This window comes from Mercenaria mercenaria, chromosome 7 (assembly GCF_021730395.1).
Source record: "Mercenaria mercenaria strain notata chromosome 7, MADL_Memer_1, whole genome shotgun sequence".
NCBI classification, from domain to species: domain Eukaryota; kingdom Metazoa; phylum Mollusca; class Bivalvia; order Venerida; family Veneridae; genus Mercenaria; species Mercenaria mercenaria.
The window spans coordinates 20,015,928-20,031,092 of NC_069367.1; the positions used below are offsets into that span (position 1 = coordinate 20,015,928).

Here is a 15,165-nt window from a genome sequence, read left to right on the forward strand (position 1 = left end):
ATATTCATGAAGATCTCATGAAAAATATGGCCTCTAGAGAGGTCACAAGGTTTTTTTATTTTTAGATCTACTGACCTAGTTTTTAACCCCACGTGACTCAGTTTCGAACTTGACCTAGATATCTTCAATGTTAACATTCTGACCAATTTTCATGAAGATCCATTGAAAAATATCGCCTCTAGAGAGGTCACAAGGTTTTCCTATTTTTAGACCTACTGACCTAGTTTTTGACCCCACATGACCCAGTTTCGAACTTGACCTAGATATCATCAAGGTGAACATTCTGACCAATTTTCATGAAGATCCATTGAGAAATATGGCCACTAGAGAGGTCACAAGGTTTTTCTATTTTAGGATCTACTGACCTAGTTTTTGACCCCACATGACCCAGTTTCGAACTTGACCTAGATATCATCAAGGTGAACATTCTGACCAATATTCATGAAGATCTCATGAAAAATATGGCCTCTAGAGAGGTCACAAGGTTTTTCTATTTTTAGATCTACTGACCTAGTTTTTAACCCCTCGTGACCCAGTTTCGAACTTGACCTAGATATCATCAAGATGAACATTCTGACCAATTTTCATGAAGATGCATTGAGAAATATGGCCTCTAGAGAGGTCACAAGGTTTTTCTATTTTTAGAACTAATGACCTAGTTTTTGACCCTACGTGACCCAGTTTCGAACTTGACCTAGATATCATCAAGATAAACATTCTGACCAATATTCATGAAAATCTCATGAAAAATATGGCCTCTAGAGAGGTCACAAGGTTTTTCTATTTTTAGACCTACTGACCTAGTTTTTGACCCCACGTGACCCAGTTTTGAACCTGACCTAGATATCATCAAGGTGAATATTCTGACCAATTTTTATGAAGATCTTGTGAAATATATGGCCTCTAGAGAGGTCACAAGGTTCTTCTATTTTTAGACCTACTGACCTAGTTTTTGATGACACGTGACCCAGTTTCGAACTTGACCTAGATATCATCAAGATGAACATTCTGACCAACTTTCATAAAGATCCCATGAAAAATGTGACCTCTAGAGTGGTCACAAGCAAAAATTTACGGACGCACGGACGGACGACAGACGACGGACACCGCGCGATCACAAAAGCTCACCTTGTCACTTTGTGACAGGTGAGCTAAAAATATGTTTTAAAGCTATATGCCTTTAAGGGATAGTTATACGTACTTGCATGCAAAACTTTACACAAGGTGTGATGCAGACACCAGGGTGCTCGGACTATTCTTCGAATAGCTAAAAATACACTAAATAATTACCATTCATATTTCTCTGTAGTTTTGCCCCATACAACATTTATAAACAGATTTAGTGTTATACAGCTGACCCACAGTAACACTGACCAATCTGAAATTACGAAACACATCAAATAATTGTTTAATGGCCAATCTTTTTCCTCTGAAAAGTGACTTTTTATCAGATACAGTCAAACCTGTGTTAAAGACCACTTCTGAAGAGTGACCACCTGGCTCTAAAGACCACATGTTTTGTTTTCCATTTTAACATTTACAGTGTATTTTAACCTGTGAATAAAGACCACCTCCCAATAAAAAACACTTTTTGGCTCTCCCAAGGGTGGTCTTTATACACAGGTTTGACTGTACACGCTTTTACAAATGAGAAATAGATTAGTTACGTTTTACTATCAGAAAGCATTAGGACACCTGTCCTGCTCTAATATATTGAATTTTAAACATTTCCAACATACTCACAAATGCCCTAGCTTCACGACTTTAGACTTAGTTCCTTATAAATTTAAGTAAAACGGAAGTCAGAAACAAAACTAAAGTCAGAAATAAAACCATCAATTTTGCAGTGTATAAATATTGATGTAATGCCTTATCATATACAAACCAAAGAAAGACATCCAAAATGCTTGGAAATCACACAGTGGTCCATCAGGGTGAAGTTCTCCCTGAAATAGTCAAAACAATCACAAACTAGAGATGCTTTTGAGAAAAACGCATGTCTCCCACAACTGCCCCTATGAACAAGAGCTGTCTCCATAGGATGACACATGCCCCCGATGGCACTTTGAATGAATAGTTATGGCCAATGTTAGAGTTTAGGACCTTTGACCTACGGACCTGGGTCTTGCGCGCGACACGTCGTCTTACTGTGGTACACATCCATGCCCAATATTTTTAAAATCCAAGCATGAATGACAAAGATATGGACCGGACACGTCCATCAATGCACTATGTTGAAATATGACCTTTAACGTCTAAGTGTGACCTTGACCTTTGAGCTACGGACCTGGGTCTTGCGCACAACACGTCGTCTTACTGTGGTACACATTTATGCCAAGTTATTTGAAAATCCATCCATGGATGACAAAGATATGGAGCGGACACGAATGCACTATCATGAAAAATGACCTTTAACGTCTAAGTGTGACCTTGACCTTTGAGCTACGGACCTGGGTCTTTCACGCGACACGTCGTCTTACTGTGGTACACATTCATGCCAAGTTATTTGAAAATCCATCCATGGATGACAAAGATATGGACCGGACACACCCAACTATCATGAAAAATGACCTTTAACGTCTAAGTGTGACCTTGACCTTTGAGCTACGGACCTGGGTCTTTCGCGCGACACGTCGTCTTACTGTGGTACACATTCATGCAGAGTTATTTGAAAATCCATCCATCGATGACAAAGATATGGACCGGACACGAAAATTGCGGACAGACTGACAGACCGACAGACTGACAGACTGACAGACGGTTCAAAAACTATATGCCTCCCTTCGGGGGCATAAAAATGTTAGTTTCTCTAGATGTTTTAGATGAGTGGATCCAATTAGATGGCCTGGATGTGTGGATCCAATTAGTAATTCAAGGGCTATAAATCAAAAGTGCCTGGGCGGATTTGGCTAGTTATCGAACTTGGATAAGGTCTTATGGCCAAACACATTTTGTTCAAGTTTGGTGAAGATCAGATGAGAAATGTTCAACTTAGAGAGCGGACAGGAGTAAACAGACGGATTTTTCGGTAATTCAAGGTCCGTAACTCTAAAACGCCTGGACCGATTTGGCTAGTTATCGAACTTGGGCGAGGTCTCATGGTCAAACACATTTTGTTCAAGTTTGGTGAAGATCGGATGAGAAATGTTCGACTTAGAGTGCGGACAAGAGTAAAAAGGCCGATTTTTCGATAATTCAAGGGCCGTAACTCCAAAATGCCAGGACCGATTTGGCTAGTTATCGAACTTGGCTGAGGTCTCATGGTCAAACACATTTTGTTCAAGTTTGGTGAAGATCAGACGAGAAATATTCGAATTAGAGTGCGGACAAGACTAAAAAGACCGATTTTTGGTAATTCAAGGGCCATAACTCGTAGACGCATTGACCAATTTGGCGAGTTATCGAACTTGGCCGAGGTCTTATGGTCAAACATATTTTGTTCAAGTTTGGTGAAAATCGGATGAGAAATGTTTGACTTAGAGTGCAGACAAGCTTTGTGACAGACACACGCACACACACAGACTGGAGTAAATCAATATGTCTCCCACACCACTGTGTGGTGGGAGACATAATTTAACAGGGTTTTCTTTGAGAGCCTGTCTCTTACCCACTTGTGTAAATGTCTGAGTCAAACCTATAGATCTAGAACCAATTAAAAAGCCAACACGTTTGATAAAGGAACTAAATGTAGTTTCATATATCAAAATAATTCATTCAAATACTAGGATACTGAGTACATATTCATAAATCAAAAAGTTTGGAATCTCCATATTACTTAATTTAGAAAATGATGTTGGCCTTATTTACTGAATCATTTCCACAAGCCAGGCGTCCTAGCATGTAGAGTTAAGAAATAATTTATAGTAAAACAGTGCTTTATCACTATTTATACACTCGGGCGGTTATACGTTGTCTGAAATAATTTCACGAGGACAGCCCTCGTGAGATAATTTCAGACAAAGTATAACCGCCTGTGCCCTTGTGAAATTATTTCAGACGAAGTATAACTGCCTGAGTGTATAAATAGTGATAAAGCACTGTTTTGCTATAAATTATTTCGATTCTTATATGTTCTTTATTGAAAAATTTATATCAAATATGATGGAACTGTTTCTTCGTGCAAGCATGGCGCCAATAGTAGGTCTTTGTTTATACACACCAGGACCGGAAATGGTAATACGTCTTGTGGCAGAGTTCAGTTCGGGCGAAAATTATTGTGAATTATTCAGCAAAGCGAATAACTAACTCAGTATGTGTGTAAATTAATCAACATATTTGTGCAATGTGACATTTCGTTTAAAACTTGTTCACGCCCGGTAAGCTCCAGAATCATAACCTCTCGGTTATATATGAAAATGATTCTGTTGTGATTTCCGGTTATGATGTTTTTCACGTAAAAACAGTGACACAGGTAAAGAATTCTTATGTTTTCTTTCTGATATTACTATTAATGAAAAATCAGCGAATGCTATTCGATGCACGATTGAACAATGATTACATACATACAAGATTTTCCGTGCTGCGACCCACTGTTTGCTTCCTGTCAACTTTAGAAATTGTACACATGATGACATTTCAGCGTTTCTGTCCCACCCATACCGCTTTTTGCTATTGTTTTATTGCTTATTGTGTAAAAAGTTGAATAAACCAGTAATGACCTCCCAAGAGTGACCATAGCATTGAATCGACCAGTATTGACCAGTAATGACCGTTTTTTTGCCAACACTGCCCAGGACAGACCGGTGTCCTGTTTCCTGGAATCTTGACCTAAATATACAATGTGACCAAGTTTCTGAGCCAGGATAGACTGGTTCCTAGGAAACTTGACCTAGATATACAATGTGACCAAGTTTCTGACCCAGGACAGACTGGTTTCCAGGAAACTTGACCTAGATATACAATGTGGCCAAGTTTCTGACCGGCAGGACAGGCTGGTTTCGAGGAAATTTGGCCTAGATATACAATGTGACCAAGTTTCTGAGCCAGGAAGGTGTGATGCCGACACCAGCGTGAGTAGAATAGCTCTGACTATTCTTTGAAAAGTTCAGCTAAAAAGGCCACATGTTAGACTGAATTCTACTTGAAGTAAAAAAAAGGCCACAATTTACATTGAATTCTACTTGAATTCGAAAAAAGGCCATATTTTACACTGAACTCTACTTTGAGTCAAAAAAGAGCCACAGTTACTTTTACACAATTTTCTACACTGAAAAAGGGCCAATCTGACTGTAAACCTAGAAATGGTTTCGCGCTATTTAAGTTAGTGACTTTCGCGGTTGGCGTGTTTCTGCAAAATTTTATAGTCGCGAAACAACCAGTTACCGTGAAAACCTGCAAGTTTGTAGATTTCATTGGTAGTCAGCTGCAAGGCTTCTCACCAATTTATGTATATCTGTATATTTATTAACAAGAGAGCTAAAAGGCCCTAGGTTGCTCACCTGAGAAACACACCATAACACACCATAACAGTGTAAACATGTTTGACCCAAAATGACCCATATTCGAACTTGACCTAGGTTTCATCAAGGCTATCATTCTGACCAAAATTCATGAAGATCAATTGAAAAATACAGTCTCTATTGCATACACAAGGTTTTTCTTTGATTTGACCTAGTGACCTAGTTTTTGACCCCAGACTACCCATTTCGAACTTGACCTAGATTTCATCAAGGCAATTGTTTTGACCAAATTTTATGAAAATCCTGTGTAAAATGCAGCCCCTATCGCATACAAATTTTTTTTTTTTGATTTAACCTAGTGACCTACTTTTGACCAAGATGACACATATTCGAACTTGACTTGATTTCATCAAGGCAATCATTCTGACCAAATTTCAAGAAGATTAATTGAAAAATAAAGCCTCTATTGCATACAGAAGGGTTTTCTTTGATTTGACTTAGTGACCTACTTTTTGACCCCAGATGACCCATAATCAAACTCAATGTAGATTTTATCAAGGCAATCATTCTGACCATTTTTCATGAAGATCAATTGAAAAATACAGCCTCTATTGCATACACAAGGTTTTTCTTTGATTTGACCTAGTGACCTACTTTTTGCTCCTGATATATTTACGAGTTTCGGACGTGTAAATTTCGGATAAAAAATTAAAGGCGACTTTTTCCATAGCTCAGTTTGTACTTTATTTAGAAATTCATGATAATAATGCAATATTCAATTTCCTTAAATTATTACTTTTTATAAGTTATAGCAAGACCCACTGAAAGTTTGATATATAGGCGCGAAACTAAATACTATGCCGAATCTTCTCCTTAAATTTCTCGACCTCCCTCTATCCTTTGGAGGGAGAGGTCACTTCTCCCTAAAATTTTGACTTAGGATGATCCCTGATAGAATTCGCAAACGATTCTAGGGTTACAGTATATCAATGGCTACTCAGATTTAACCTCAACACAGGCGTGATGGTGACGCTGATCCCTGGTGAGAAGAATAGTTCTCTCAAAATTTTCTGAATACTCAAGCTAAAAACAACTTAATATTTAGTATGGGTTACATTTTGTACTAATCAAATAGGACACTTTATATATCTATTTCACAAACAATCTACAATATTTAAGTAAGAGATATTAAAGGTTTGAAATCTTACCATTAAGTATGAAATGCTGATGTTCAGTGCTGCAACACTCATGTACAGTATCAATCTCTGAAATAATGAACATCTCTTCAGTAATGTGTAAACAACTGAATGCACAATCAACATCTCTTCAGTCATGTGTAAACAACTGAATGCACAATCAACATCTCATGTAGTAATGAACACATTAACAATTGACATCTCATTAAATACTTAATATGCAACTTTACAACGAACATCCCACACAATATTGGATACAACTATTCAAATGAATACCCCAATCAGAACTGGATACAAAAATGCAAAACGAATACCTCATAAAGTACTGAATACATACAGAATGTAACTGTACAATGAACACCTCATGCAGTGCTGAACACATACAGAATGTAACTGTACAGTGTACACCTCATGCAGTACTGCACATACAGAATGCAACTGTACAATGAACACCTCATGCAGTACTGAATACATACAGAATGTAACTGTACAGTGTACACCTCATGCAGTACTGCACATACAGAATGTAACTGTACAATGAACACCTCATGCAGTACTGAATACATACAGAATGTAACTGTACAGTGAACACCTCATACAGTACTGAATACATACAGAATGTAACTATACAGTGAAGACCTCATACAGTACTAAATACATACAGAATGTAACTGCACAATGAACACTTCATGCAGTGCTGAACACACACAGAATGTAACTGCACAATGAACACCTCATGCAGTACTGAACACACAGAGAATGTAACTGTACAATGAACACCTCATGCAGTACTGAATACATAATGTCACTGCACAATGAACACCTCATGCAGTACTGAACACACACAGAATGTAACTGCACAATGAACACCTCATGCAGTATTGAATACATACAGAATGTAACTGCACAATAAACACCCCATGCAAATGTAACTGTACAATGAACATCTGATGCAGTACTGAACACATACAGAATGTAACTGTACAATGAACACCTCATGCAGTACTGAATACATGCAGAATGTCACTGCACAATGAACACCTCATGCAGTACTGAATACACACAGAATGTAACTGCACAATGAACACCTCATACAGTACTGAATACATACAGAATGTAACTGCACAATGAACACCTCATGCAGTACTGAACACACACGGTATGTAACTGCACAATGAACACCTCATGCATTACTGAATACATATAGAATGTAACTGTACAATGAACACCTCATGCAGTACTGAATAAATATAGAATGTTACTGCACAATGAACACCTCATGCAGTACTGAACACACAGAGAATGTAACTGCACAATGAACACCTCATGCAGTACTGAATACATACAGAATGTAACTGTACAATGAACACCTCATGCAGTACTGAATACACACAGAATGTCACTGCACAAAAAATGAAAACCTCATGCAGTACTGAACACACGCAGAATGTCACTGTACAATGAACATCTCATGAAGTGCTTCAATACATAACTGGTTAATAAATATCTCATTTAGTACTGAATACACAACTAGTTAATGAACGTCTCATGAAGTACTGAATACACAACTGGACAGTGAACATCTCATGAGTGCTGATTATACAATGGTACAGATTAAGTGAAACTGACCTACTGTGACAGATCTCTTGTCAAAGTAGGTCTGACCATAGTAATCATAGTGATTAGTTACAACCCATATTTTTGGACATATAACACACTTTTATATAATGCATTCTGAACACATTTAACTGCCTTGCATTCCTGTCAAATTGTATTGCAAGTGTATATATTTATTATTTGTATATAGCCGTTCAACAGTTATTACTTGGACTGTTGCATTCAAACTATTCTACAGCAAGCTAGATTTTGAAAGCTTGCCATGTACATGTATACAAAATACATACATTTATGCGGAACATTTACCAGTGTGGAAAAACTTTGGTACATAGTCACAGGAAGATATTCATAATTGCAAATTTTTACTCTGAAATCTTTAAATGAAGCAAACTTGCAAACTCTGCATCTTCATATGAAACAAGATTTTTGTTTCAAATTTTCTTAAAATTGTTGTTGAGATAGTGACATAGTTACAGTTAGACTATATGCACCCTTCTATGTAACATATCGGTACAGTATCTTAAACATACATCGCATAATCAAATGTTATTTTGTTATACCGTAGCAGTGTTGGCAAAAAAACGGTCAGTACGATATTGACTAGGCTGGCGGTCAATACTGGTTAAAACCGGTCAATACTGGTCAATTCAATATCATGGTTATTCTTGGTTGGTCAATACAGGTTTATTCAACACTTTTACATAATGTACATTCACAGATTAGCACAGGCTGTAATAGTAATATAAAAATAATAAATTTGAACTAGAAAATGCTTTTGTAAAAAAGCGCATGTCTCCCCCAATGCAAAGTCCTATAGGCAAGAAGTCAATAGGGGTCAAGAGCAAAAGTCAAAGAGACACTGATGGTTGGCTGCAATAGGGATCATCTAATTGGCATGTCCAGTCATCCCGCTAAGTTTCAACACTCTTGGCCTAGTGGTTCTCAAGTCACTGTTCAGGCTCCTGTGACCTTGACCTTTGATCAAGTGACCTCAAAGTAAATAGGAGTCATCTACTCTGCATGTCCAATCATCCTATTAAGTTTCAACATTGTAGGTCAAGTGGTTCTCAAGTTATTTCCAAAAAATGATTTTACATGAACAGGCCACTGTGACCTTGACCTTTGATGGAGTGACCCCAAAATCAATAGGAGTCATCTACTCTTCATGACCAATCATCCTATGAAGTTTAAACATTCTGGGTCAAGTGGTTCTCTAGTTATTGATCGGAAATGGTTTTCAATGTTCAGGCCCCTGTGACCTTGACCTTTGACAGAGTGACCCCAAAAACAATAGGGGTCATCTACTCTGCATGAACAATCATCCTATGAAGTTTCAACATTCTGGGTCGAGAGGTTCTCAAGTTATTGATCGGAAATGGTTTTCCATGTTCAGGCCCCTGTCACCTTGACCTTTCACAGAGTGACCCCAAAATCGTTAGGGGTCATCTTCTCTGCATGACCAACCATCCTAGTAAGTTTCAACATTCTGGGTCAAGTGGTTCTCAAGTTACTGACTGGAAATGGTTTTCAATGTTCAGGCCCGTGACCTTGACCTTTGATGGAGTGACCCCAAAATCGATAGGGGTCATCTACTTTGCATGCACAATCATCCTATGAAGTTTCAACATTCTGGGTCAAGTGGTTCTCTAGTTATTGATCGGAAATGATTTTCCATGTTCAGGCCCCTGTGACCTTGACCTTTGATGGAGTGACCCCAAAATCAATAGGAGTCATCTACTCTTCATGACCAATCATCCTATGAAGTTTCAACATTCTGGGTCAAGTGGTTCTCTAGTTATTGATCGGAAATGGTTTTCAATGTTCATGACCCTGTGACCTTGACCTTTGACGGAGTGACCCCAAAATCAATAGGGGTCATCTACTCTTTATGACCAATCATCCTATGAAGTTTCAACATTCTGGGTCAAGTGGTTCTCTAGTTATTGATTGGAAATGGTTTTCAATGTTCAGGCCCCTGTGTCCTTGACCTTTGACGGAGTGACCCCAAAATCAAAAGGGGTCATCTACTCTTCATGACCAATCATCCTATGAAGTTTCAACATTCTGGGTCAAGTGGTTCTCTAGTTATTGATCGGAAATGGTTTTCAATGTTCAGGCCCCTGTGACCTTGACCTTTGACGGAGTGACCCCAAAATCAATAGGGGTCATCTACTCTTCATGACCAATCATCCTATGAAGTTTCAACATTCTGGGTCAAGTGGTTCTCTAGTTATTGATCGGAAATGGTTTTCAATGTTCATGACCCTGTGACCTTGACCTTTGACGGAGTGACCCCAAAATCAATAGGGGTCATCTACTCTTTATGGCCAATCATCCTATGAAGTTTCAACATTCTGGGTCAAGTGGTTCTCTAGTTATTGATCGGAAATGGTTTTTCAATGTTCAGGACCCTGTGACCTTGACCTTTGACGGAGTGACCCCAAAATCAAAAGGGGTCATCTACTCTTCATGACCAATCATCCTATGAAGTTTCAACATTCTGGTTCAAGTGGTTCTCTAGTTATTGATCGGAAATGGTTTTCAATGTTCAGGCCCCTGTGACCTTGACCTTTGATGGAGTGACCCCAAAAACAATAGGGGTCATCTACTCCAGCAGCCCTACAACCCTATGAAATTTGAAGGTTCTAGGTCAAATGGTTCTCCAGTTATTGCTCGGAAATGAAGTGTGACATACGGACGGACGGAAGGACGGATTGGGCAAAAACAATATGTAGCCTGGGGGAGACATAATAATATAAAGTTTTGTTAAAAAAAAAAGTATAGTGGTCAACACTGGTTGCTTCAATTTTGGTCCTTGGTAATGTGTCCTGGTCAGGCTCTATTTTGGACAATATACTTAGACTGGTTAATACTAGTTAATTATTAATAATGCTTTTATCTTCTTACAGTTAGCCTTGATTTTAAATTTATTAATTTTAAAGATTTTATTACTATAAATTACACTCAGTGAAATGGACAGAACTGGTCAATTCAAATTTTGGTCCTATGCAATATTCCTGATCCAGTACATGTAGTGGTCAATACTGGTCAATTGAATACTTTGATTGCATTACTTATTTTTAAAATAAAGTTACTATGTTCAAGCATTGAGAATAATATCATGACAGCTAATCATTGACTAGATAAACAGGCCAGCAACATACCTATTGTATAATTGTAAGACATGGTGTCAATTAGGCAATGTGACAACTGCTCTCAAACACAATCCACTTCCATGAAAGGGTTCAGGTGTTCACAGCAAATTTTCATTAAATTATTTATACCAGTAAAAATAGATTTATCACTTGTGAATCAAACACTTACTGCTATGTTTATGAAATACTTTCTACAAATTAAGTTCAGTTAAATTAGCAGTTTTTCCACTTATTGTGACATTTTTGTAGAAAAATAATATATCTTTGTAATCTAATCTAACAGAAAATGTTCAATGACCAGTAAAAATTCAACCAGTATTGACCAACTGACCACTTCTGACCAATTTAAGAGTACCGATTAGGTTGCTTTAACTAAGTACTAATGCCTGCTTTCACCGTAATCAAGCCCCAAATGCTTTTAAACTGTCATTATTTAATTGTTCATAAACTTTGCAAAGTATTTTAACAGTCAGTATTGACTAATTGACCAGTACTGACCAATCAGCCAGTATTGACCGGTATTGACCAATTTAGGGAGTACTGACCGGGGCGGTTTTAACCGGTTAAAGCCAGGGGCCATTTTAACCGCCCAACATTGTACTGCAGAGACACCATTTTATACCTAACATATATTGAGAAATTGACTGCGTATCAAACTGTTGTACCAGTTCATCAAAATGAGAGAAGGAAAAATTTAACAAACCTGAGAAAAGGCAATGTACTTTCTGAACAGCCATATCACCAAGATAATGAACAAACTGAAAAAAAGAAAGTCAAAACACTATCATAAATTTTATTTTAACTTATATCAGCAAAACTGTTCTTAGGTTGCAGAAAATTTGCAAATACTTGTTTCTCTTTTTTTACTGACATAAAAACACAACTTTTTACATCTGCATAGATTTCAAGAAGATTCCCAGAGTCAGGGATACAAATGTATAACTATATACGTATATTATGTAGTTACATGTACTTTGGAACACAAAATGTTTTCTCATGGAAGTTTTAGTTCAGATTCTACATAATATTGTAAATAAAGTGTCTAAGAACTTACCAGCCTATCAGAGATATAGATGCAAAAACTCTCCTCACATTTATTATTATAGTCTGAAATAATATAAAACAGAGTATTAAACAATAATTTGGTTCTGCTGATGGCATACAAGTTTAAACAAAAATTTGGCTCTGCTGATGGCATACAAGTTTAAACAATAATTTGGTTCTGCTGATGGCATATGAGTTTAAACAATAATTTGGTTCCGCTGATGGCATACAAGTTTAAACAATAATTTGGTTCTGCTGATGACTGCATGATACAAGTTTAAACAATAATTTGGTTCTGCTGATGGTATACAAGTTTAAACAATAATTTGGTACTGCTGATGGCATACAAGTTTAAACAATAATTTGGTTCTACTGATGGCATACAAGTTTAAACAATAATTTGGTTCTGCTGATGGCATACAAGTTTAAACAATAATTTGGTTCTGCTGATGGCATACAAGTTTAAACAATAATTTGGTTCTGCTGATGGCATACAGTTCTGCTGATGGCATACAAGTTTAAACAATAATTTGGTTCCGCTGATGGCATACGAGTTTAAACAATAATTTGGTTCCGCTGATGGCATACAAGTTTAAACAATAATTTGGTTCCGCTGATGGCTGCATGATACAAGTTTAAACAATAATTTGGTTCTGCTGATGGCATACAAGTTTAAAAAATGATTTGGTTCTGCTGAAGGCATACAAGTTTAAACAATAATTTGGTTCTCCTGATTGTATACAAGTTTAAACAATAATTTGGTTCTGCTGATGGCATACAACTTCAAACAATAATTTGGTTTTGCTGACAACATACAAGTTTAAACAATAATTTGATTCTGCTGATGGCATACAAGTTTAAACAATAATTTGGTTCTCCTGATGGTATACAAGTTTAAACAATAATTTGGTTCTGCTGATGGCATACAAGTTTAAACAATAATTTGGTTCTGCTGATGGCATACAAGTTTAAACAATAATTTGGTTCTGCTGATGGTATACAAGTTAAACAATAATTTGGTTCTGCTGATGGCATACAAGTTTAAACAATAATTTGGTTCTGCTGATGGCATACAGTTCTGCTGATGGCATACAAGTTTAAACAATAATTTGGTTCTGCTGATGGCATACGAGTTTAAACAATAATTTGGTTCCGCTGATGGCATACAAGTTTAAACAATAATTTGGTTCCACTGATGGCTGCATGATACAAGTTTAAACAATAATATGGTTCTGCTGATGGCATACAATTTAAAAAATGATTGGTTCTGCTGATGGCATACAAGTTTAAAACAATAATTTGGTTTCCTGATGGTATACAAGTTTAAACAATAATTTGGTTCTGCTGATAGTATACAAGTTTAAACAATAATCTGGTTCTGCTGATGGCATGCAAGTTTAAACAATAAATTGGTTCTGCTGATGGCATACAAGTTTAAACAATAATTTAATTTCGTTCTACTGATGGCATATTAGTTTAAACAATAATTTGGTTCTGCTGATGGCATACAAGTTTAAACAATAATTTGGTTCTGCTGATGGTATACAAGGTTAAACAATAATTTGGTTCTGCTGATGGCATACAAGTTTACACAATAATTTGGTTCAGCTGATGGCATACAGTTCTGCTGATGGCATACAAGTTTAATCAATAATTTGGTTCTGCTGATGGCATACGAGTTTAAACAATAATTTTGTTCCGCTGATTGCATACAAGTTTAAACAATAATTTGGTTCCGCTGATGGCTGCATGATACAAGTTTAAACAATAATTTGGTGCTGCTGATGGCATACAAGTTTAAAAAATAATTTGGTTCTGCTGATGGCATACAAGTTTAAACAATAATTTGGTTCTGCTGATGGTATACAAGTTGAAACAATAATTTGGTTCTGCTGATGGCATACAAGTTTAAACAATAATTTGGTTCTGCTGATGGCATACAGTTCTGCTGATGGCATACAAGTTTAAACAATAATTTGGTAATTTTGTTCTACTGATGGCATATTAGTTTAAACAATAATTTGGTTCTGCTGATGGCATACAAGTTTAAACAATAATTTGGTTCTGCTGATTGCATACAAGTTTAAACAATAATTTGGTTCTGCTAATGGCATACAAGTTTAAACAAGTTTAAACCCTTTGGGAGATACAATATTGACTGTTATGTAGAGGTTGTTGTTTTGGAAAGGTAAATTTGATAGTATATTTCAGCTTTGGGAAATTTTGATGATGTTGTTATAGAGAGGATTTTGCTTAAGAGCGGGCTGCTCTGGAGAGGTTGTACTGTAATTTGGTTCTGCTGATGGTATACAAGTTTAAACAATAATTTGGTTCTGCTGATGGTATACAAGTTTGAACAATAATTTGGTTCTGCTGATGGTATACAAGTTTAAACAATAATTTGGTTCTGCTGACAGCATACAACTTCAAACAATAATTTGGTTTTGCTGACAACATACAAGTTTAAACAATAATTTGATTCTGCTGATGGCATACAAGTTTTATTTTAACAATAATTTGGTTCTAGATGTGCAAATTGACCCCTACTTATTGAACACTTAACTTCAACATCCATAAAGCACGCCCGCTTAGCTGAATAGGGAAAGCGCAGATATACAGATTGCGGGGTCGTGAGTTCGAGCCCTGGGCGAGGCGTATGTTCTCCGTGACAATTTGATAAAAGACATTGTTTTTGAAATCATTTGTCCTCCACCTCTGTTTCATGTGGGGAAGTTGGCAGTTACTTGCGGAGAA

General features: G+C 36.9%; 1 protein-coding gene across 2 annotated transcripts in view; it reads right to left on the bottom strand.

Annotated features, from left to right (window-relative positions):
- LOC123556016 (uncharacterized) overlaps window positions 1-15,165 on the bottom strand; it is a 67,025-nt gene that overhangs the window by 41,288 nt on the left and 10,572 nt on the right. For both annotated transcript variants that reach the window (XM_053547725.1, XM_053547724.1), the window contains exons 2-6: window positions 12,422-12,474; window positions 12,071-12,125; window positions 6,608-6,664; window positions 1,886-1,946; window positions 1,291-1,378 (exon numbers count right to left, since the gene is read on the bottom strand). In XM_053547725.1, coding sequence (XP_053403700.1) covers window positions 1,291-1,378; window positions 1,886-1,946; window positions 6,608-6,664; window positions 12,071-12,125; window positions 12,422-12,474 — 314 coding nt within the window. The remainder of the gene's footprint in view (window positions 1-1,290; window positions 1,379-1,885; window positions 1,947-6,607; window positions 6,665-12,070; window positions 12,126-12,421; window positions 12,475-15,165) is intronic.